The sequence below is a fragment of the Anomaloglossus baeobatrachus genome, chromosome 1 (assembly GCF_048569485.1).
Source record: "Anomaloglossus baeobatrachus isolate aAnoBae1 chromosome 1, aAnoBae1.hap1, whole genome shotgun sequence".
In the NCBI taxonomy this organism is placed as follows: Eukaryota; Metazoa; Chordata; class Amphibia; order Anura; family Aromobatidae; genus Anomaloglossus; species Anomaloglossus baeobatrachus.
The window spans coordinates 444,126,754-444,151,878 of record NC_134353.1 but is presented as its reverse complement, the minus strand read 5'-3'; the positions used below and the strand labels follow the sequence as shown (position 1 = coordinate 444,151,878).

The window sequence follows — 25,125 nt, the reverse complement described above, 5'->3', positions numbered from 1 at the left end:
TGTGACGGGTCTGGGAGATGTTGTGCGGCACGGGCAGCGATTTGCCCGTGTCGCGCAACAGATGGGGGCGGGTACCTACACTAGAGATATCGGGACCGATATCGCAGTGTGTAAAGCCCGCTTAAGATTTGCGCTTGTACCCAGGGACGGAGGCCTCTATTGTGGCCAGTGAGGAGGTGTCTGCAGTAGGATGAGATATATGGCGGCTGCTTGAACTTTCAAATAATCTGGTCACACTATAAGTGCAAATCGTCCAAGCATCACCCGATCTCTGTGAGACTTCCCAGCAGCTGCCATAAATCTTCTCATGCTTCAGAGTCTCACACACACACACACACACACACACACACACACACACACCTACACACCTGAACAGGATCCATGCAGCACTGATATGCCCCAGCTGCAGGATAGCGCAGGCTAAAATATGTGTTCCCACTCAAAATATACAGTATATGTTAGCTATACATAACTAGAATATGAAACATGCTGCATCCAAACGCTGTGAACAGTGACGTGAGCACGCAGCCTAATGGTTTACATATATCCTTATATCTTTTATATATATATCTATTATAGGGTTAAGTTTGGTTGAGTATATATATAGCCAATGTCAGGTTACTATCATTCCAGTATTCCAGTATGTATACCAGCTTATATCTGTAAATCCAAAGTGGCAAACATGAAAACCCTGTTATAAAACCCGTAATTGTTCTGTCACGCGATCCCTCTTCCCATCTTCAGATGAATTGAAAATCTAGAGGAAGTCAGAGCTGCGGCTGCTCACTCTCTATTAATCTTTGTTATGTCCATAAAGTGGGAAGAGTGAAATCAGCGCTGATTGTTATGTCATGTGAGTCCTGCACCCAATCTAACAAGATCCGCAGGAAAGTGAGCGCCAATGCCACTGAGAACAGTGCTGGCACAGTAGGTGAGTATAAAGCTGGTTTCAGACGTCCGTGTTTCAGGTACGTGTGACATCCGTTTTTAAAACGGATGCCACACGTACCCATATTATTCTATACTGTTACTCACACGGCCGTGTTTTCACATGGACCGTGTGAGCTCTTGTGACCCCGCTCGCACACACTGAGACATGTCCGTTTTTTCTCTGGCAGCACAGTTGTCACACAGATCGCACACTGATGTGATTCGTGTGACATCAGTGTGACATGCACCAGAAAAAATACAGGTCTTTTAAATAAAAAGATTTTCTATAGTCACCTGTATCCAGTGCTGCTTTCTTCGGCTCTGCTGCCTCCCACTTCTAACCGCCGCTCATTATACTTACTGAATATTCACTCCACTGAGGATCTGGAAGCCGAAGCAGCGCTGGGAACTTCAGTGCTGGGGACCGCATCACTGGGAATAGGTGAGTATCCAGCAGTGTGTGTGTGTGTGTGTGTGTGTGTGTGTGTGTGTGTGTGTGTGTGGTGAGGATCTGGAAGCCGGAGTATGCCGGGCACAGCGTCAGGGACAGCATCCCGGAGGACAGCATCGCCATCGCTGGTGACAGGTGAGTATTCAGCATGAAGCAATGTGTGTGTGCAGTGATGTCCAGGAGGTCATCAGAGTTCCCAATGAACTCTGATGAACCCGTGAAGTTACCATCCTCACACCCGCTATAGAACAGGTGTCCCGGGGGTGTCATCAGGATGTCATCAGAGTTCATTGGGAACTCCAATGACCTCCTGAACATCACTGCACACACACTGCTTGCTGGATACTCACCTGTCCCTGCGGTGCTGTCCTCGGCGGCGCTGTCACCGCGATGCTCCGGCTTCCAGCTCCTCAGTGCGGTGAATAATCAATGAATATAATGAGCGGAAGTCAGGAGCGAGAGGGTGCAGAGCCGAAGAAAACAGCGCTGGATACAGGTGAATATAGAAAATATTTTATTTAAAAGACCCATGTTTTCTCCGGTACGTGTCACACGTATGTAAACATAGATGTCACATGTGTGACACAAGCGTGACACATGCATAACACACATATGACACACCTGTGACCATAACAATGCATGTGGCTTGTATCTGATTAAACACGGATGTCTGAAACCGCCCTAAGGCTGTGTGCACAAATTGTCTTTGATGAGTTTTTTATGCATTTTTTCAGTGCAGATTTGTCACAAAACCCAAATGTTTTCCTGATGTGAGCAAAATGAATAAGAATCCTGAAATCTCATGAAATGTTGACTATTTTTTCCTTGAAGATTTGGTGCACATTTAAATAAGCAGCTTGTTAATTCTTTCAGCATTTTTGCTTAAAATTTCAGATAGGTAAAAATTCTGCACCAAAAATGCATGTCAAAAACGCAAGTATTTCGTGCTGCATTTTTGTTACCAAGAGATGCAGAAATGGTGCACAATTTTCTGCACCAAATACTTCACTTGCATGCATTTCCTTCTCCCAGCAAAGTCTATGAGATTTCTATTTTGCTGTCTGCACTGGGCATCTTTTGTTGGCTGCATCTTGGCTGCATCTTGGCTGCGTTTTTGAAGATGCACCCAAGATGCAGCATGTCAATTCTTTTTGCGTATTTCCAGCGTTTTGAGCTCTTAGATTTTGAGCCCAATAGATTTGACTTAAAAACACATTGGGCAAAACATGGTGAAAATATGTCAAAAACGCATTGTGTTTGTTGTATGCGTTTTTGCAGTGGTGCGGTTTTGGTGCATTTTTTGGGACACAAACTTTACATCTTTGTAGTAAAAAAAAGATGCCGCGTGTGAAAATACCCTTAGGCGGGCTTTGCACGTTGCGACATCGCAAACCGATGCTGCGATGTCGCACGCGATAGTCCCCGCCCCCGTCGCAGGTACGATATCTTGTGATAGCTGGCGTAGCGAAAATTATCGCTATGCAAGCTTCACATGCACTCACCTGCCCTTCCTAAAGGGGCGGGTCGTGTGGCGTCATAGCGTCACACGGCAGGCGGCCAATAGCGGCGGAGGGGCGGAGATGAACAGGACGTAAACATCCCGCCCACCTGCTTCCTTCCTCATTGCAGCCGGGACGCAGGTAAGACGATGTTCCTCGCTCCTGCGGCTTCATACACAGCGATGTGTGCTGCCGCAGGAACGAGGAACAGCATCGTACCTGTCGCGGCAGCGTAATTATGAAAAAATCGGAGCCTGCACCGCTGATACGATAACGACGCTTTTGCGCTCGTAATCGTATCATCTAGAATTTACACACAACGATGTCGAAAGTGACGCCGGATGTGCGTCAATTTCGATTTGAACCCAACAACATCGCACGTGCGATGTTGCAACGTGCAAAGCCGCCCTTAGACTAATCCTCTAAATTTTCTGTAGGGCAACTTAAATTCCACAAAGTATAATTCTAGCTTCCAAGCAGTTCGGATCCTGTAAATTTGCTCAGGCAATCCACAAGTCAATAAATTTATTTTACATTAACTTCATATCAGGTGGGCCTGTCTGTTTTCAAATGCCAAGGCTGATTTTCAGTCCAAGTCCGGCCCTGGTATAACACCAGGGGTAGGGGACTGACATTTAAAGCACCTCTCCAGAGCTGAAAAAAAAGCTGGAGTGATACTTTAAGGCTATGTGCGCACGTTGCCTTTTTTGTGACCGTAAAAATGCAGCGTTTTTGTGCATTTTTGGCCGTTAAAAAACGCACAAAAACACACCCGCGGAAAAAAAGCATAAAAAAACGCATGCGTTTTTGTTGCTGCGTTTTTTCCGATGCATTGCATGGGTGAAAAACTCTGGCAAAAATGCAGAAAGAATTGACATGTTGCATCTTTGTGGTCACCACAAAAACGCACCTAAAACAAAACTGCACTGTGCGGACAGCAAAAATGAAAACTCATGGACTTTGCTGGGGAAGCAAAGTCATGCAGTTTTGAGACCAAAAACGCACCCGAAAAACGTGCAAAAAACGCACCGTGTGCACATAGCCTAGAGGCCCCGTTACACACAGCAACGTATCTAACAATATATCGCCGGGGTCACGGATTCCGTGACGCACATCCGGCATCGTTAACGATGGAAAATACTCACCAAATCATCCATCGTTGACATGTTCATTTTTAAAAAATCGTTGATTGTTGAGGACGCAGGTTGTTCGTCGTTTCCGAGGCAGCACACATCGCTATGTGTGACACCTCGGGAACGAAGAACTACAGCCTACCTGCGGCCGCCGGCAATGAGGAAGGAAGTAGGTGGGCGGGATGTTACGGCCGCTCATCTCTGCTTCTCCGCTTCTATTGGGTGGCTGCTTAGTGACGCCGCTGTGACGCCGAATGAGCCTCCCCCTTAGAAAGGAGGCGGTTCACCGGCCACAGCGACGTCGCTAGGCAGGTAAGTATGTGTGACGGGTCCTAGTGATGTTATGCGCCACGAGCAGCGATTTTCCCGTGACGCACAAACGACGGGGGTGGGTACGCTCGCTAGCGATATCAATGCGTGTAAAGCCCCCTTAAGAAGTGTTATCCCTAAAGGCCGCTTTACACGCTACAATTTATCTGACGATATGTCGTCGGGGTCACAGTTTTCGTGACACACTTCCGTCATTATTAGCAACGTCGTTGCGTGTGACACCTACATGCGACTCCGAACGATCGCAAATAGGGTGAAAATCGTTGATCGTTGACACGTCATTCAGTTTCAAAATATTGTTTGTCGTTTGGAACGCAGCAGACATATTGCTACATTTGACACCCTGCCAACGACGAACAACATCAACACGACCGCCTTCGTCTTGACCATTTTCTTATCTCTTGGCAGGAAAACCACAGTGGCAAAAATCGCACGTTTTGATGCTTTTTTGATGTGTTTTTTTCATTGGTTTCAATGGTGAAAAACGCATCTGAAAACACAGAAAGAATGGACATGCTGCAGATTATTTTCTGCACTAAATCTGCAAAGAAAAAATACAGAATGTGTGTTTCAGGATTCTCATAGACTTTGATGGCATAAGGATTTCCTTGCTTGTTTTGTGACAAATCTGCACCAAAACACGCATCAAAAACGCAACGCGTTTACACCGTCCACTACCTGACTCAGTTACTGTTTTTACGATAAATATCTAAGGATAATACCACTAAAGAAGACCATTTTCCTTTTCTGACAATTTTCATGTTGTTTTATACCTTTCTGCGTCCTTTCCTCTTCAGAATCCTCTGCTCCCTTCTGACTAAATTTCCCCTCATCCCTTGTGCTGGTCTACAAGCAAGAAGTTAGCACAGCCACTGTAACTTCACCTAAACCCCTTCCATTCATCATGTTCTACTTTAATGGGATGCATGAAAAGAAATATATGTATATACTAGCTGTAGTACCTGGGTAACTGTCTCTCTGTCTCTCTCCCAGTCTCTGTCTGTGTGTCGTTGTCTGTCTGTCTCTTTCCTTGTCTGTCTCTTTCTATCTCTCTGTATTTGCATCAGTCTATCTGTCGCAATCTCTGTATCTGTCTATGTGTCTCTCTCTCTCTCTCTCTGTCTCTTTGCCTGGCTGTCTCTTTGCCCGGCTGTCTCTTTCCCGGGCTGTCTCTTTCCCGGGCTGTCTCTTTCTCGGGCTGTCTCTTTCTCGGGCTGTCTCTTTCTTGGGCTGTCTCTTTTCCAGGGCTGTCTCTTTCCAGGGCTGTCTCTCTCCAGGGCTGTCTCTTTGCCCGGCTGTCTCTTTGCAGGGCTGTCTCTTTGCAGGGCTTTCTCTTTCCCGGGCTGTCTCTTTCCAGGGCTGTCTCTTTGCCCATCTGTCTCTTTGCCCATCTGTCTCTTTGCCCATCTGTCTCTTTGGGCATCTGTCTCTTTGCCCGTCTGTCTCTTTGCCCATCTGTCTCTTTCCAGGGCTGTCTCTTTCTAGGGCTGTCTCTTTCTCCGGCTGTCTCTTTGCCCAGTCTGTCTCTTTCCCAGTCTGTCTCTTTGTCTGTCAGTCTTTTTCTGTCTCTCTCTATCAGTCTATCCTATCTTATACTAACAGTTTATTTTGTTCCTATATCAACCACTGACAATTGCTATTTATAGCCTATAGCTCCCAGCTCCATTCAGTTTAATGGCTGTAGGATTTTGTAGCGTAACTGGAAAGCATGGGGTTACATTTTCCTGGCCAGACTTAGTCTATGACGTTCCCTGAGTCACATGGAGTGTCTGTGCAAAATTTCATACACACATACACACACACATACACACATACACTGAGCTTTATATATTAGATGAATAGAAATACAGCAGATTGTATATATGGCACAGGTCATCTATCTATCTATCTATCTATCTATCTATCTTGCTAATAAACACGTCCTTTTATTTTTTACATACTCATATAATTCTACCATAAAACTGTATAGATAATATACTCACAGACACATAGACGGCTGCAAATGCTGAAAGAGTTGCGTGTTGTGAAGGAAACGTCTTTCTGAAAATATATTTCATCATATTAATATGTGACACATACAAATCTGAATTGTAGGTAGCAACTTACAAGTCATTTCCATATCCAGGACTCCTAAAAATTAGGTACAACTGCAGCATAATCATTTTTGCATAGTGTATCATTTTGGGTGGGGGGGGGAATAATCGTTATTGCATAGTGTATCTTCTGTTTGCAATGATAGTCATTCAAAGGTACTCTGTCGTATACTGTATACGATAGTAGACTGGTTCAAAGCCACACTGCTACAAAACAAACATCAAAATATATTTTTTTATTTCCATCAGAAACAATATTAATTTTTTTCTTCCCTTTTTATAAAATGTGAGCTGAATAGGGAATGTTGGAGGTGAATAGGGAATGAAGTATAGTTCTTGGTAACAGCCACTGCACATTGTGCTGTACAGCTTCACTAAAAACAGTCCATCGGGGGTGGTGCCGGGTGTTATACCCACCCCGATCTGATACTGATCACCTATTATAAGGATGGATTATTAATGTTAGATGTCCAGATAACCCCCTTTAAATAGCAGCAATCAAAGCTATCATCAGTTGCTGCTGTTAGAGGCATTTGATATCTGTATAATGTAACTGGCCCCCACAAATTATGGAGTAGGTTCATCTCCTGAATCAACTCCATACACCTGCACACATCATGTGACAGACATTTATGTCATGTCATGAAGGTGTTAACGGACCAGTAACCTAGAAATTAAAGCATAAGTGTAGTTTTAATTTTTATTTAAGAAATCAATATTACACATGGACATAAGTAACTTTCTAATATATCTTAACAAAGAAATCTGCTTATTTCTTCTCCTGGACTGAGCTTTCATTTTCAAAATTCTCAATTTCCAGGTAAAATCTGTCTTCAGTGAAAACAGATTTTTATATTACTGAGATAAGAGATGGCAGGTGCTCCTGAGAAGATTTTATTCTAAAAGGGAGGGATAGGGAGAAGGAGCTAAAGGCAGAGCTCAGCCTTCCCTCTGTCCTCTAATATTCTGCACAGAAACTTACAAGAACCAACTGCCATCTCCTATCTCAGTAATATAAAAATAAGACTTCACCGAAAATAGATTTTACCGAAGAACTGAGGTTTTGAGAAGGAGAGATGAGTCCAGGAGCAGAAAGAAGCAAATTTGTCTGATAAGATATTGTCACACTCGAACTGGAGAGTGTCCGACACAGCGTGACATATGTGCACGGGCCAACGACAGTCCAGCGCACGCCGATATACTTGCCTATCAACGGGGATGGTAAAGGAGAGGAAGACCCTAACGATAGTGAGCGGAGGATGGACCACCTCCAAACACTAATCTGTGTCTGTTCTCTGAGCTCCTCTAACGTCCCTATAGAAATCCTTCTCCTCCTCGTCATCATATGCCTAGTCCCTTACTATTCCTGCACTAACCCTGGATAGTGTAAAGGCCTGTGAATACGCTAGACGTCACCAGTATGGTAACGACACACAGGTAAAGGAGGACAAATAAGGGAACATAGACAAACGAATATACAAACAAACTGCACTGCTGAATAGAGTTGAGCGCGGTTCGAGGTTCTCCAGTTCTAGGCTCGAGTGATTTTGGGGCCTGTTCTAGATCGAACTAGAACTCGAGCTTTTTGCAAAAGCACGATAGTTCTAGAAACGCTCGAGAACGGTTCTAGCAGCAAAAAAACAGCTAATTCCTAGCTGGCTTTCCGCTATAATAGTGTAAGTCACTCTGTGACTCACACTATTATGACATTTCAGTGTATAGTGTGCGGGAACAGCGCCTTCAGATCACTGCTGTTTGTATAATTTTTTTTTTTTCCTTGTCTTCCTTCCCTAAGCGCGCGCGTCTTGTGGGGCGGGCTAGCATGTCAGCGAATCCCAGACACACACACGGCTAAGTGGACTTTTAGCCAGAGAAGCAACGGCATGTGTGATAGGATGTCCATGTCACATGTCCCTGCATTATAAAACCGGACATTTTCCTCCAGCACGCCATTATTTGCCTTCTGCGTCCTTGGTGTCAGACATCACTGGCGCAGCTCCGTCCTAAATCCTATCGCCGATACAGCTGTATGCGCTCCATCCACAGCGCTGGACAGCTTAGGGAGAGCACTTTCTATCAGTCCTTTTAAGGGCTCGTAACGGCAGGGTCAGAGCCATAGGTGACAGGTCCTGAAAACAGAGACAGCGTCTGTGTAGCTAAGGTCAGGGATTTCGTCGATGCATTTCCCCATTAGGAGGGAATAGAAAGGCAGGCTTCCATTCCTCTACCCAGAGCCCCACAATCCTGGCACTGTACCCTCCTGTCCTCTGCACGCTCCAACTCATTATAACTAAGCCATTATACTAGCAAACAGTCAGTGTACCTAGTGGCATCCTAAACGTGTCTATTGGACTTTTGTCTAGCCACACTAGTGCAAAGATATTTGCAGCACGTCTGCCTGCATTGCACACTCAAACTCTTTTTAACTAAGCCATTATACTAGCAAACAGTCAGTGTACCTAGTGGCATCCTAAACGTGGCTATTGGACTTTTGTCTAGTCACACTAGTGCAAAGATATTTGCAGCACGTCTGCCTGCATTGCACACTCAAACTCTTTTTAACTAAGCCATTATACTAGCAAACAGTCAGTGTACCTAGTGGCATCCTAAACGTGGCTATTGGACTTTTGTCTAGTCACACTAGTGCAAAGATATTTGCAGCACGTCTGCCTGCATTGCACACTCAAACTCTTTTTAACTAAGCCATTATACTAACAAACACTCAGTGTACCTAGTGGCATCCTAAACGTGGCTATTGGACTTTTGTCTAGTCACACTAGTGCAAAGATATTTGCAGCACCTCTGCCTGCATTGCACACTCAAACTCTTTTTAACTAAGCCATTATACTAGCAAACACTCAGTGTACCTAGTGGCATCCTAAACGTGGCTATTGGACTTTTGTCTAGTCACACTAGTGCAAAGATATTTGCAGCACGTCTGCCTGCATTGCACACTCAAACTCTTTTTAACTAAGCCCTTATACTAGCAAACAGTCAGTGTACCTAGTGGCATCCTAAACGTGGCTATTGGACTTTTGTCTAGTCCCACTAGTGCAAAGATATTTGCAGCACGTCTGCCTGCATTGCACACTCAAACTCATTGTTACTAAGCCATTATACTAGCAAACAGTCAGTGTACCTAGTGGCATCCTAAACGTGGCTATTGGACTTTTGTCTAGTCACACTAGTGCAAAGATATTTGCAGCACATCTGCCTGCATTGCACACTCAAACTCTTTTTAACTAAGCCATTATACTAGCAAACAGTCAGTGTACCTAGTGGCATCCTAAACGTGGCTATTGGACTTTTGTCTAGTCACACTAGTGCAAAGATATTTGCAGCACGTCTGCCTGCATTGCACACTCAAACTCTTTTTAACTAAGCCATTATACTAGCAAACACTCAGTGTACCTAGTGGCATCCTAAACGTGGCTATTGGACTTTTGTCTAGTCACACTAGTGCAAAGATATTTGCAGCACCTCTGCCTGCATTGCACACTCAAACTCTTTTTAACTAAGCCATTATACTAGCAAACACTCAGTGTACCTAGTGGCATCCTAAACGTGGCTATTGGACTTTTGTCTAGTCACACTAGTGCAAAGATATTTGCAGCACGTCTGCCTGCATTGCACACTCAAACTCATTGTTACTAAGCCATTATACTAGCAACCAGTCAGTGTACCTAGTGGCATCCTAAACGTGGCTATTGGACTTTTGTCTAGTCACACTAGTGCAAAGATATTTGCAGCACGTCTGCCTGCATTGCACACTCAAACTCTTTTTAACTAAGCCATTATACTAGCAAACACTCAGTGTACCTAGTGGCATCCTAAACGTGGCTATTGGACTTTTGTCTAGTCACACTAGTGCAAAGATATTTGCAGCACGTCTGCCTGCATTGCACACTCAAACTCATTGTTACTAAGCCATTATACTAGCAAACGGTCAGTGTACCTAGTGGCATCCTAAACGTGGCTATTGGACTTTTGTCTAGTCACTCTAGTGCAAAGATATTTGCAGCACGTCTGCCTGCATTGCACACTCAAACTCTTTTTAACTAAGCCATTATACTAGCAAACAGTCAGTGTACCTAGTGGAATCCTAAACGTGGCTATTGGACTTTTGTCTAGTCACACTAGTGCAAAGATATTTGCAGCACGTCTGCCTGCATTGCACACTCCAACTCATTATAACTAAGCCATTATACTAGCAAACACTGAGTGTAAACTAGTGGCATTCTAAACGTGGCTATTGGACTTTTGTCTAGTCACACTAGTGCAAAGATATTTGCAGCACGTCTGCCTGCATTGCACACTCAAACTCTTTTTAACTAAGCCATTATACTAGCAAACAGTCAGTGTACCTAGTGGCATCCTAAACGTGGCTATTGGACTTTTGTCTAGTCCCACTAGTGCAAAGATATTTGCAGCACGTCTGCCTGCATTGCACACTCAAACTCTTTTTAACTAAGCCATTATACTAGCAAACACTCAGTGTACCTAGTGGCATACAAGAAGTGGCTGTTGTACTCCATTAGTGCCCCACTGGTGCCAAGCTATTTCTAGCACCTCTGTATGACACCCTCCTGCTCTGTTTTTAATAAGCTATAATGATAGTAAAAAATACTGCCATTTAGTGGCATCATAGAACTGTCTGTTGTATTCCATTAGTGTCCCACTGGTGCCAAGCTATGTGCAGCACCTCTGCATGACACCCTCCTGCTCTGTTTTTAATAAGCTATAATGATAGCAAAAAATACTGCCATTTAGTGGCATCATAGAACTGTCTGTTGTATTCCATTAGTGGCCCACTGGTGCCAAGCTATGTGCAGCACCTCTGCATGACACCCTCCTGCTCTGTTTTTAATAAGCTATAATGATAGCAAAAAATACTGCCATTTAGTGGCATCATAGAACTGGCTGTTGTATTCCATTAGTGGCCCACTGGTGCCAAGCTATTTCTAGCACCTCTGCATGACACCCTCCTGCTCTGTTTTTAATAAGCTATAATGATAGCAAAAAATACTGCCATTTAGTGGCATCATAGAACTGTCTGTTGTATTCCATTAGTGGCCCACTGGTGCCAAGCTATTTCTAGCACCTCTGCATGACACCCTCCTGCACATTTAGCTATGCTAATTTTATAGCAAACTCAGGGAATTCCTTGCTGCATTTGATCATTAGGAGGGATAGAAAGTGAGGCTTCTTTTACTGTCCTGGTACCCACAGAACACGGCCACTGTACCCATCTGTCCACTTTTGCCACGCTATTTAATTTGCACAAAGAGCTGACTCTTTTTCTGCCTTCCTAAAATTGTCTGGAATACTAAGTTAGTGTTCCTTTGCTGCCAAGAAAGGTACAACACATGTGCATTCTACACTCCTTTCCATTTCTGGAATGCAATTATTAACTGCAGGTAGTCCAGGCAATCTGTGACGAAGGTGTAGGCGTGGATATAATGTAGCCTGCATCCAATGATGGTTCTCTCGATGTCTGACAGCTCAACAATACGTTCTGTTTCCACTTCCAACACAAGTGATGACCTGCCAATCACACTCCCTGTTGCGGGTTAAGGAGTGGAAGTTCAGTGTGAAAAACCATGTGTGACTGCTGTCCCCACAGTCACAGAGGATGAAGAGCACGCAGATGCACTTGATGGGGCAGGCGGTGGTTGCACAGGCACGCTAGGCCGCATTGTAGCACAGTGAAATTCACATTGCGACTTATGCTTCATTTTAATTCGTGTACAGGGTGGGCTCCCCAGTATGCAGCAAAACCAGGCAAAAGGCAAAGGACTCTAGGCAGTTGGGTTGATAAATGATTGTTTAACTTTACCAAAACAAACAATAAGAACCATGCATACAATTAAAATAATTGAACAATCTATTCTGTTGCCTACTACCTTCTAATCCCTCTGTGTAGCAGTAATTGTGTGTTTGTGCGTGTGTGTGTGTGTGTGCGAACACGACTTACCAGTGGCGCATCACAAGAGCTTACAAGTTATCTACCTAAACATAGACAAAACACATTACCCCCCTGAATACCCTTGTTAGCTGAAGCCTCACAGATAATGCAGATGATAACAGTGTGAATGCAAACCACACAGCTCTGCAACACAGTCATGGAAATCTTGAAAAGCAACAGTCAATGCAAACATGTGTTGCTGTCCCTCTATGATTTAAACTGTACGTGACAATTTGACAGTGCAGAGGCAGCAAGTCTTATTGTCTATATAGTCGGCCTACCCAGAACAGATATGTGTTTTGCTAATAAAACAAAGTGTTGCGTGCCCGCATTATTGTCTGGGCACAGCCTACCGTACACGGGTACTGTGATGTCCAGTTGCCAGAAATACAGACTTTACGCTCCTCTCACGGTAAACAGTATAGACAGCACCGTAAGAATGTTGGTCTGTGGCACAGGATGCTGCTCACTGACGTTACAGTGCTCATCATCAAAGTACAACACAACTCCCCTCACAATTGAACGAAGTGTTTCCGCGGTGGCTCCTTGCTGTAACACACACCTTTAGCTTTTCCTTCTGTTCATAGACAGCATCTCCAAGTCCACACCCGAAGAGCAATTTTATTAGTGACCAAAGGCAGATCCAAAAAAACAGCAGCCCCTTGTGTGTAGTCTGCAACAATGCATGCAATGAACGGCAAATAAGCATATTGCGTTGACAGTTGCTAAAGCTGAGCAATACACCTTCACGCTGTCAATTCATATCCATGTGATACTTCATGGAGGAAGTACTCAAAAGTGTGAGTTTTTGCCTTCTACTTACAGATTGTTGACAAATCTTACAGATTACATGACTTTGGTGATCCTTTGCGATGTCCAAAAATTCACAGGCTAGGAAAGGCTTACAGCCCATGCGACCTGCATAGCCAACACGACATCTGCTCAAAGTTGTGGTCCAGGATTCAGTTGTTGACGTGCTTCCAGTACTTTGTCTCTGGCCAGGAAGACGCAACGTAACCTCGTCGTCAGTAGCATCCTCCTCCACCTCCTCTGCTGACCTCATCGACTGGCTGACTTTGGTTTGACAGTAAGTGTTGTCTCCAACCTCATCAATAACCCTGTGTGTTTTCATTCCCCTCGTCCTGAGTCCTCCGAGACAACCTCTTCCTGCCCTGACCGAATAGTAAAGTTGTCCTTCCAATCAGGTATCTGTGCTCCTCATCATGTTCCCCATTGTCTCCACCAGGAGGATTTAATTTTTGGAAATGAGGGTGTAGATTAGGCACAGCACCTTCTTCATCGGGGCCTGGATCCCAGTCACAAAGCTTCAGGCTATCTGCGCAGATCATTTCCCCTGTCTCATGGAACTCGCTACCTCAACACGTTAGATAATATGCTACACACGCAAGCTTCAAACTAAATCTGAAAACTCATCTGTTCAGAAATGACTATAACCTTCAATGACACCACCACCATACGTACTTGACGCTCAACCTAAACAACTCCTACTGTCTCCTCCCAAAAATCCTTTAGAATGTAATCCCGCAAGGGCAGGGCCCTCTTCCCTCTGTACCAGTCTGTCTATAGTTACTTGTATATGTATTCTGTATGTAACCCCCTTCTCATGTACAGCACCATGGAATCAATGGTGCTCTATAAATCAATAATAATAAAAATAATAATAACTTCCTTATCTGTACTCATTGCAGCTTTGGAGCAGACCACTGATTCCCAGGCTATAGTGTGACTGAACAGCTATGCAAACTCAACCATCTCTGTCACCCCATACTCAGCAGGGCTGGTGGAAACTTGAGAGCTGTTAGGAAGCAAGTGCGATTGGATTGACAGCACAGAGGAATGGAGTATTTGGGATCTTGAAATTGGGGTGGAGGAGAGGCCACTTTATGGAGCAATTCAGATCCATTGAAGCAGCTGCTGATTTGGCCTCATCTACATTTGTTAGCGATGGTCGTGTCCATGAAAAAAGGGATCATATCAGATTATCCATGGGAAGAAGTACACCTGTTCTTTTTGATGTTATTTGTTGTTACAAAACGGTGACGCCTTAAACGCAAGCAGCCTGCTGCGGTTTCAGTTGCGCCCAGGCATCAGCTGCCATTTAGGCCTGTGCCTCGGGTTGTCCAGCTGGCTGCTTTCTCCTCCACGTCTAAGTGTGGAGAGGCAGCTAGTGCGCATGCGTGTGCCGATTTACCCCAGCCGCAGCCTGACTCCAGTGTTTCGCCTAGTGAGTATGCTCAGCCTGACTGTGCCATTCCTGAGGCTAAGTCTTCATTTCGGGCTACAGCGCATGCTCCCACACTTAGTGCGAAAAGCCTCTTTGCACAGGTACTTGCACTCCATGCCGGGTCTAAGTCCTGTGTTGTGCATAGACACCATGCTAAAGCTGATAGTCTTTTTTCAGAGACTGTATTTCATGCAACTGACCATGGTCAGGCACTTACTGCATCAGAAACTAGGTCCGGTAATGAACTCTTTGGCCCTGCCCCTGATGTGGGGGGCCCATTTAGACCACAGGGCATCAGGTGTCCTGACTATGTGGCCAGGCCACTCCCAAATGGCTTGCAGAGGCCCGCCCCTATGACTTGTCACCTCATCTTTGATGGTCAGACGATGACTGGTGAGGTGTTTGGGTCATGACAGCCATGAGGTTATCATTGAAGTTGCGGTTCCAAATAGGACGCTAGTTATGCCACTCATGACGTATCACTCTGCTTTTGTCTCCAGGAGGTGCATTGTGGTCCACCCTGGTTTGTGGCGGACCCAGGTTATAAAAGGGGCTGGAGACAACAAGGAGGTGCGCAGTCTTCTATTATGCTCCGAAAGAGCACACCTCCATGTGCTGAACCCATTGCGGCTTTAGGCCAGAGGTAGGCAGGGATAGGGCGTCGATGCAGGCCGCCAACACAGTTGGTAACGCAGAACGGTTAAGACCAGCTCCTGTCCTACAAGTCCTGCTTGTGCAGCCCAGTGGCATTAACAGGCCTGCTGCTGCTGATGCGCCTGCTGTTCACAGGTGTGGCCCCAATGCACACGGTCAGCGTCCTGAATGGCCTCTGTGATGTTAACAGGGAGTACCTGGGCTGGGTGGGCGTGTGGACCCTGTTACGCTAACAGGCCTCCCAGTCTCAAGATCCGCGTGGCGTCTAACTTGGTTCAGGCTACTATTAGTTTCATAGCCACACAGCTCTGTATCCTCCACCAAACCTTCAAGTTGCCAACCTCTCCTTTTCCATCTGGGAGCACGGTGGACACTGACTGCTGATGGGGATATATACCTTTCTCTTTCTTTTCTTATTAATTTTCGTTATATAGCGGTAACATAGTATATACCACCTTATCCAAATCTGCCAGTCCCACCGTAACAGATGGTGTTTCTTCATGAAATGTTACTTTTGCTTAACCACCAAACCCACGAACACAAACTTTTTCCCCTTTCCAACACACCTGTTCCCCTTTCCACCAGCATCTGTCCTTTTTCAACTCAGTTTGTATATGACCAAAAATGCAACTCTGCAGAGACACCGTACTCAACGCCATCTCAGCACAGCAGCCAGCCCTCGGTCCCTCCGATGTGGACAAGTAAGACCATTTCCTCCTATCGATGAAAAAGCATTGAGATTCACTCTGTGCACCCTGGTGTTTAATGGAAAAGCAGATGTAAGATTGCGTAACACCTTCTGCTGATACTCCTGCATACGTGCATCCCTTTATATGGCAGGAGTTATTTCGCAAAATTTTGTGTTGTACCAGGGATCTAACAGTGTGGCAACCCAGTAGTTAGCATGACTTCGAATTCCTACAATCCGAGGGTCATGTTGTAGGTAGTGCAGCAAGAAGACGCTCATGTGTCTTGTGCATCCAGGAGGACCAAGTCCTTGGTGTGTTGGTGGCAGAGAGGTGAGAATCGTGCCTCCTTCCTCTGCCCTCTCCCCCCAACCTCGCACAACCGAAATGTGAGCTAGCTCTCACTCATCTGCTGAGTCTTCCATGCCCATCGCAAGTTCGTCCTCCATTTCTTCATGGCTCCTGCACCTTCCTAAACAATTTTTGCTGATACTATGCGCCCTTGTTAATCCCTATCCCCCACCATAACTGCTGCCTAGGTGCCGCTTACCGTATGGACCTTGTAGATCTTATTATCCCTTCTATATATGACTCCTCCTGTACTTCCTCACCTTCCTCTTGGACCAATACCTGACTCCGAATAATGCTTACAGTGTGCTCCATCATGTAGATGACCAGAATTGTCACGCTGAGAATGGCATTGCCAGTGCTAAACATCTTCGTCGACATTTGGAAACTGTGTAGAAGGGTGCATAGGTCCTTGATCTGACACCACTCCAGCAGCGTGATCTGCACCACCTCTGGATCAAGTTAGCCCAGGGTATACATCATACCGTATTTCAGCAGGGCTCTGTGGTGCTGCCACACACGCTGCAACATGTGCAGATTCCAATTCCTGCGTGTCGGAACATCGCATTTCCGGCGTTTAACCGCCAGACCCTAAGACTTCCGGAGCGATGACAGTTGTTGAGCTGCTGGGAGCGAAGGATGAAAGTGAGCACACAGAAGCGTGCCCGCTGCACAAGGCCATGTGGGCCGGGATGGTATTTTAAAAATTGCTGGACAACCAGGTTCAACACGTGAGCCATACAAGGCACGTGTGTCACATTGCCCTGAAGAAGGGTCGCAGACTGGTTTGCATCATTGTCGCACCCGACCTTCCCTGACTGCTGGTTGACTGTAGACAACCATTAATGAAACTCGGTCTCACTCTCCAGAGCTAACCGTCCACAATTCCTCAGCGGTGTCTCACATTTCCCCTACATTTCAAAGTAAACATTTGACCGCCTGATGGCCTTGAGCTCTGCTGCCAGCATAGTAAGGAGGTGTGTGGGATTCCTTGGGCGCAGTTACAAGGAAGGGTGGCCTGACCACACAGGGTTTGAGCCGAGGTGGAGGACCCACACGAGGTTGAGGAGGCAGAAGCAGTGGAGGAACTTGTACATACAGAGGAAGGATTGACACACAAGTCGTGGGGACGGCAAGACTTGTACAGCAAACCCTTCTCCATCTCTCACCATAGTTACCCAGTGCCCAGTCAGCAACATGCAACTCCCCTGTCCATGCTTACTGGTCCAAGTATCTGTGTTGAAATGCACCCTGTCACACACAGAGTTTCTCAAGGAATTGGTGAGGTTGTGTGCGACCTACTGTGGTAGCGCGGGCACGCCTTTCTTGGAGAAGGAGTGACGACTGGCCATCGGCTCTTGGGGCACTGCAATGGGCATAAGGTCTCGAAAATCCTCGGTCTCAAAAGGGTGTAAAGGCAGCCTTTCTGTTGCCAACAAGTTGCAGATGATGAAACTCAACCTCGTAGGCATGTCATGCCCTTCGAAAATCATGTAAAACACAGCGAGGGGACTCCAACCACAGTCTCTCTCGTTGCCACTAATTAGGCCACACACACCCCACTTGACTGGCATCAGTTGACCCCCCTTTTGAAAAAGAAAAAGATGCTTTGCATGAAGCACTCTCAAAAATACGCGTGCCTTTCCTGTCCCCTGGCTGACCCAGGGGAAGAAAAGTCCTCTGAGAGCCATGACTTATTCATCTTGGTTCTTTTAGAAACACAGCGAGGGGACTCCAACCACAGTCTCCCTCGTTGCCACTAATTGGGCCACACACACCCCACTTGACTGGCATCAGTTGACCCAATTTTAAAGATGAAAAAGATGCTTTGCATGAAGCACTCTCAAAAATACGCGTGCCTTTCCCGTCCCCTGGCTGACCCAGGGGAAGAAAAGTCCTCTAAGAGCCATGACTTGTTCATCTTGGTTCTTTTAGAAACACAGCGAGGGGACTCCAACCACAGTCTCTCTCGTTGCCACTAATTGGGCCACACACACCCCACTTGACTGGCATCAGTTGACCCCCCTTTTGAAAAAGAAAAAGATGCTTTGCATGAAGCACTCTCAAAAATACGCGTGCCTTTCCTGTCCCCTGGCTGACCCAGGGGAAGAAAAGTCCTCTGAGAGCCATGACTTGTTCATCTTGGTTCTTTTAGAAACACAGCGAGGGGACTCCAACCACAGTCTCCCTCGTTGCCACTAATTGGGCCACACACACCCCACTTGACTGGCATCAGTTGACCCAATTTTCAAGATGAAAAAGATGCTTTGCATGAAGCACTCTCAAAAATATGCGTGCCTTTCCCATCACCTGGCTGACCCAGGGGAAGAAAAGTCCTCTGAGAGCCATGACTTGTTCATCTTGGTTCTTTTAGAAACACAGCGAGGGGACTCCAACCACAGTCTCTCTCGTTGCCACTAATTGGGCCACACACACCCCACTTGACTGGCATCAGTTGACCCCCCTTTTGAAAAAGAAAAAGATGCTTTGCATGAAGCACTCTCAAAAATACGCATGCCTTTCGCCTCCCCTGGCTGACCCAGGGGAAGAAAAGTCCTCTGAGAGCCATGACTTGTTCATCTTGGTTCTTTTCGGAAACACAGCGAGGGGACTCCAACCACAGTCTCTCTCGTTGCCACTAATTGGGCCACACACACCCCACTTGACTGGCATCAGTTGACCCAATTTTCAAGATGAAAAAGATGCTTTGCATGAAGCACTCTCAAAAATACGCGTGCCTTTCCCGTCCCCTGGCTGACCCAGGGGAAGAAAAGTCCTCTGAGAGCCATGTCCACATTGTCAGTGGACAGACACGTGTGCTTATCTGCCAGCAGACCCCCAGCAGCACTGAAGACAGGTTCCGAGAGAACGCTGGCTGCAGGACACGACAAGATCCCCAAGACGTACGTGGCAATCTCAGGCAATTTATCCAGATTGGAAGCCTAAAATGAGAAGGGCTCAAGTTGCACAGTAATGGCATCGATGTTTCCTTGCATATACTCATATATCTGTGTCACCTCCTCTTTTTCCTTGTCCAGCTCTTTTGTTTTCGCATGAGTATATGTCCTTGTCACTTTCCCATGTGTTTGTGTTGTGTTGTGAGTTGTTTGTCACCTTTTGGACACCTTTGAGGGTGTTTTCTATGTGTTTTTATGTGTTTGTGAATGCCTGCCATTGTTTCCTATGCAGTTCGAGTTCGGTTCGTTGAACGTTCGACGAACCGAACTCGAACGGGACCTCCGTTCGGCGAACCGACCTCGAGCCGAACCGGGACCGGTTCGCTCATCTCTACTGCTGAAGCCAGAAACCAAGGCTGCAGCCGACCAGGCTCCAAAACATAGCACTGTAACAGCTAATCTCCAAAAGCATAACACCAGCAGCTCTAAGAGAGCTTCCTCGCTCCATGGAGGTCAGAAACAGAATGAGATTGTATAATCGCTATCAGATGATGAATCATGTGACTATTTCAAGGAAATGGGAGTTGTCACAAGCCAGCTGAAATTGAAGTGAATTAACCAGGAGCTACTAGCAAGATAAATATCAACTGGTCCCTGATGAAGGTTTTCCATACCGAAACGGCCGTCGAGTTGCACGCTGCTCTCTTGCTTCTCCCTGTTCGCTACCCTCAGGTATTTTCAATCGGCACCAGCTGTTCATATCTCCAACTTCTTGACCTTTTGGTTTATATTGCCAATTCTTTTAACCCTATCATAGCATCTGAGCCTTTACCTCCCCATTGCAGCTTTTGTATATTTTTTAACTCTCTCCGGCTATCTTATGTGCTGCTGCCTGATCAATATGTATTATTACAATCTTGGCTTTTTTTCTCTTTATGCTGTGATCTGGGCATTAGGCAATCTTACAAATTATCCTTATGATATATGTATCTATCTTTCTATTGCTTTGTGCAACATAGTATTTCAGGTGCCTTTTTTCCATTAAATTCTACTATGGTTTTTGGATAGCGGACAAGGTGTATTATTTCTATATACTGATATATTTTTTATGTATTATTATTTATGTATTGTATCTTTTTTTGTGATATACAGTATACCTGTATATATTTTTGGAGGTGAGCAGCAACTCTTTTGCCACCACTTATTGTATATTTATTTCCACATCTTTCCATCTGTTTCTTATAAATGTAAATTACATTTATATGGACATTTGATAGCATCCTTTTTGCTTCTTCTTAGCAAGATAAATAGCATTAACCCTTGCTGCCCCAACAGAAAGCAAAACACATTTATAATCACTGAGCAATGTGAAGCTCCGGTCCCAAAGTTGTCACAAATCAATCAAGCAGGAGAGGCAATCGTGACAGTTATATTACAAAGTTGCTTATTTTTTTGTGTGCTATTGATTCATAAAATAAAAATTAAAATGATGGTCACACTTTAATGTTTAAATTAAAGAAGAGCTTTCCACAAATGTTGCATGTTAAACTGGACACCAATGCAATAGCATCAGCAGAGCAGAATATTTTTTTTTATTTTGTATTTTTTCTCTCTGTTGTGGATATATCAGAAATCAAAGTATTTGACATCTAATGGTTCATTTTGGTTAAGTCTAAGAAAGTGTTATCAGATAGTTTTCATTGGGGGCATGCACTTCTCCTTGTATGCTGACAAATCATAAGCAAGCAGCAACACACTGGAGAAAGAAGAACACTCCCCTATCATAGCTTAAGCTGGGTTTACACACTGCAACATCTCAAACGACATCGCTGTAACGTCACCGGTTTTGTGACGCAATAGCGATGTCGTTTGCGATGTTGCAGTGTGTGAAACACATCAGCGACCTGGCCCCTGCTGTGAAGTTGCTGATCGCTACAAATCGTTCAGGACCATTCCTAGGTCCTTTGTTTCCCGCTGTGCAGCATGCATCGCTACAAAGTTTCAGTGTGTGAAAGACTTTGCAGCGACTTTGTTAGCAACTTCCCTTTCAAAAAGCTGCTTATCAACGTCCCCAACAAGCAGCTAGGTCGCTCTGCAGGTCCGGATCGCTGTTGCGTTGTTGGCCAGGTTTGCCTGTTTGACAGCTCACCAGCGACTCAACAGAGACTTAGGGAGGTCGCTGTTACGTCACAAAACCGGTGACGTTACAGCGATGTCCTTTGCGATGTTGCAGTGTGTAAACCCAGCTTTAGAGCAGGTTTCTCATTGTGTACGATATAATGATACAGCTATGATCTCCTGGTCTAACCTTGTGCATGATTAGAAAGTGCTGAGAGAAGAGGTCAGATAACTAACACATATAAGATAAGGGCAGTCATTGTGAAGGGAGAGGCACCAAATCAGAGTTTAGTTGTGTCTCATACCAAACCCTTCTTTTAGATCTCCTACTTTCATAGTACTGTCACCTCTGCTGTACTGTCCCTTCCCAACACTGTTAAGAAAATAGAATCAAAGGTGTCAGTATCCCACTAAAGTCTGTTATGCTTAGGCTATGTGCGCACGTTGCGTACAAGCCCTGCAGAAATTTCTGCAGCGATCTGAAGAGCACATGTGCGCTTTAGATCGCTGCAGAAATGTCCGTAGTGAGCGCCGATTCCATGCGCTCTGCCTGCAGCTCCTGCCATAGACAGAGCAGGAGCTGCTGGCAAAGCGCAGGAAAGAAGTGACATGTCACTTCTTTTTGCGCAGCGCTTCGGCAGTAGCCGAAGCGCTGCGCTCTTAAACGCCACGTGCGCACGGCCACTGCACAGTCTCCATAGACTGTGCAGGGGACGCAGGACGCATGCAGTTACGCTGCGCTACAAAGCGCAGCGTAACTGCATGTTTTTACGCGACGTGCGCACATAGCCTTACAGTAACTTATCTCTCTGCCTTGACAGTAGGACAGGCTGATCTTGGTGAGACATTTAATGACAACCTGCTCTGCTCATATAATGATCTTATACCTGTATGTGTTAGTTATCTGACCTGTTCGCTCATCAATTTCTAATCAGGCAGGAGGTTAGACCAGGAGATCAGGGCTGTATCATTATATCTCACACACTGAGTAAAGGTCCAGTCACACTAAACAACTTACCAGCGATCCCAACAACGATAGGGATCGCTGGTAAGTTGCTAGGAGGTTGCTGGTGAGATGTCACACTGCGACGCTCCAGCGATCCCACCAGCAACCTGACCTGTCAGGGATCGCTGGAGCGTCGCTACACGAGTTGCTGGTGAGCTCACCAGCAACCAGTGACCAGCCCCCAGCGCCGCGTGGAAGATGCTGCGCTTGGTAACTAAGGTAAATATCGGGTAACCAACCCGATATTTACCTTGGTTACCAGCGCACGCAGCTACACGTGCAGAGAGCAGGGAGCAGCGCACGCTGCTTAGCGCTGGCTCCCTGCTCTCCTAGTTACAGCACACATCGGGTTAATTACCCGATGTGTGCTGCAGCTAAATGTGCACAGAGCAGGGAGCAGCGCACACCGGGTGCAGCTGCACAGGGTACATATATAGGGTATAGAGTACAGGGTGCAGGGCTGCAGCTACATGTGCACAGAGCAGGAGCGGCACTGACAGTCAGAGCGGCGGAGGCTGGTAACAAAGGTAAATATCGGGTAACCAAGGACAGGGCATCTTGGTTACCCGATGTTTACTGTGGTTACCAGCCTCCGCAGAAGCCGGCTCCTGCTGCCTGCACATTTAGTTGTTGCTGTCTCGCTGTCACACACAGCGATCTCTGCTTCACAGCGGGAGAGCAACAACTAAAAAATGGCCCAGGACATTCAGCAACAACCAACGACCTCACAGCAGGGGCCAGGTTGTTGCTGGATGTCACACACAGCGAAATCACTAGCAACATCGCTGCTACGTCACAAAAGTTGTTCGTTAGCAGCGATGTTGCTAGCGATGTTGCTTAGTGTGACGGGGCCTTTACATGCTGTACGCTATGGTGGGACATGTTTTTCTTTGTCTAGTACACCCCCCTCCCCCCCAGTGAAAACTCTTTGACAACACACACTTGGACTTAACAAATGATAACTCATTTGGTTTCAGATACTTTGACTGGTTATATATATATATATATATATATGGTTCTGCTGAAGCCAGTTTTATTACAGCCACACATAGGATAGTGGCATAAAGGTTAATGAGAAGGCTCAGGCCCTGAAAAGATTTCTTTATATCTTACTAAGTTTTAATTGTAATGTGAGATAAAATACTTTCAAAGAAAAGGAGGACATTAAGGAAGTGTCGGGATATTTTTATCTTTTTGTGTGCGTTTTCTATATTTAGTGCTTTCCTATTGGAAATAAGTTGAATACAACCTAACTCTCTAAAATGCATAGTTTACCAAACCCATAGTTTACTAAACCCATAGTACCATACCAAGCCTGCACAAAGCAATAACTATAATGTTAGTGGCCCAACTAGGAAAAGCAAATGTGACTATCTATTACTAAAATGATCATGGGGAATTCACTCCATCTTTAAGGAATAGAGTAGCTATTCATAACAAAAAAAGCATTTACACTGATAAAACATATAATACAGAAAAAATTACACCATTTGGCATACATTGGAAACAGTATATAATGTATGTAGTAAATCTAGGACGATGTGCTGCAGAGAAAAATTATTTTTAAGAAGACTTAAAAATCATGATACCCAACAAATGAACATTTTGCTAAATTCTCAGTTGCAGCCTGTTTTCACTGTCTGAATACTGAAAAACAATTACAGTGGAACCTTGGTTTACGAGAACAATCCGTTCTGGGAGTGTGCTTGTAAACCAAGTTACTCATCTAGCAAAGCAAAATTTCCCATAGGAAATAATGCAAGCTCAGACAATTCGTTCCACAACTTGTGCAATGTCCCATCCTGGTCCCCTATTGTGCCATTCCACACACGTACAAACACGCACAAACACACACAAAAACACATATTATGCTCACCTTACCTGCCGTTCCCTCGCCGGCCTCCTGGTTCTTGTAGTCCACAGGTATCTGTATCCAGTAACCATCGCGACCGATGCCGGAGCTTCCCCAGTCAGCGCATCAGCAGCAGACGTCATAAGCAGGAGCCTCTTGCCTCTGATTGGCCACTGTAATGACGTCAAAGGCGTGAGCCGCTTGCCTCTGATTGGTCAGCGAGCTGCCTTTGAGAAGCGTTGACAGCGGAAGTTCCTCCATCATCACGATGGTTACCGGATACACATACTGTACCTGCAGACTACAAGAACCAGGAGGCCGGCAAGGGAACGGAAGGTAAGGTTAGCATAATATGTGCATGTTTGTGTGTGTTTGTGTGTGTTTGTGCGGACTTCAAGAGCGGATCAGAGCGCGGTGAAAGTACTGAACCGGAAGTGTGTGCGGTATTTGCTCGTACAGCAAAGATTGCTCGTAAACTGAGTTACAAATTTACAGCAAGCTTTGCTCGTATAGCGAAATACTCGCACACCAAGTTACTCGTAAACCGAGGTTCCACTGTAGCATAAATGTGCCATATGGGATGTCGCTAGCCTCTCCTTCCTTAAGCAGGCTTTACACGCTACGAGATCGCTACAGCGATTCTCGTTGGGGTCACGGATTTTGTGACGCACATCCGGCCGCTGTAGCGATCTCGTTGTGTGTGACTCCTAGGAGCGATTTTGGCTAGTTGCAAAAACGTCCAAAATCGCTCCTCGTTGACATGGGGGTCCGCTCCCAATTATCGCTTCTGTCGCTTGTGCGAAGTTGTTCCTCGTCCCTGCAGCAGCACACATCGCTACGTGTGATGCCGCAGGAATGAGGAACCTCTCCTTACCTGCCACACGCCAGTAATGAGGAAGGAAGAAGGTAGGCGGGATG

General features: G+C 45.6%; 1 protein-coding gene across 3 annotated transcripts in view; it reads right to left on the bottom strand.

Annotated features, from left to right (window-relative positions):
• PLPPR3 (phospholipid phosphatase related 3) overlaps window positions 1–25,125 on the bottom strand; it is a 270,388-nt gene that overhangs the window by 59,620 nt on the left and 185,643 nt on the right. For all 3 annotated transcript variants that reach the window (XM_075352702.1, XM_075352720.1, XM_075352711.1), the window contains one exon: window positions 6,326–6,383. In XM_075352702.1, the coding sequence (XP_075208817.1) occupies window positions 6,326–6,383 (58 nt within the window). The remainder of the gene's footprint in view (window positions 1–6,325; window positions 6,384–25,125) is intronic.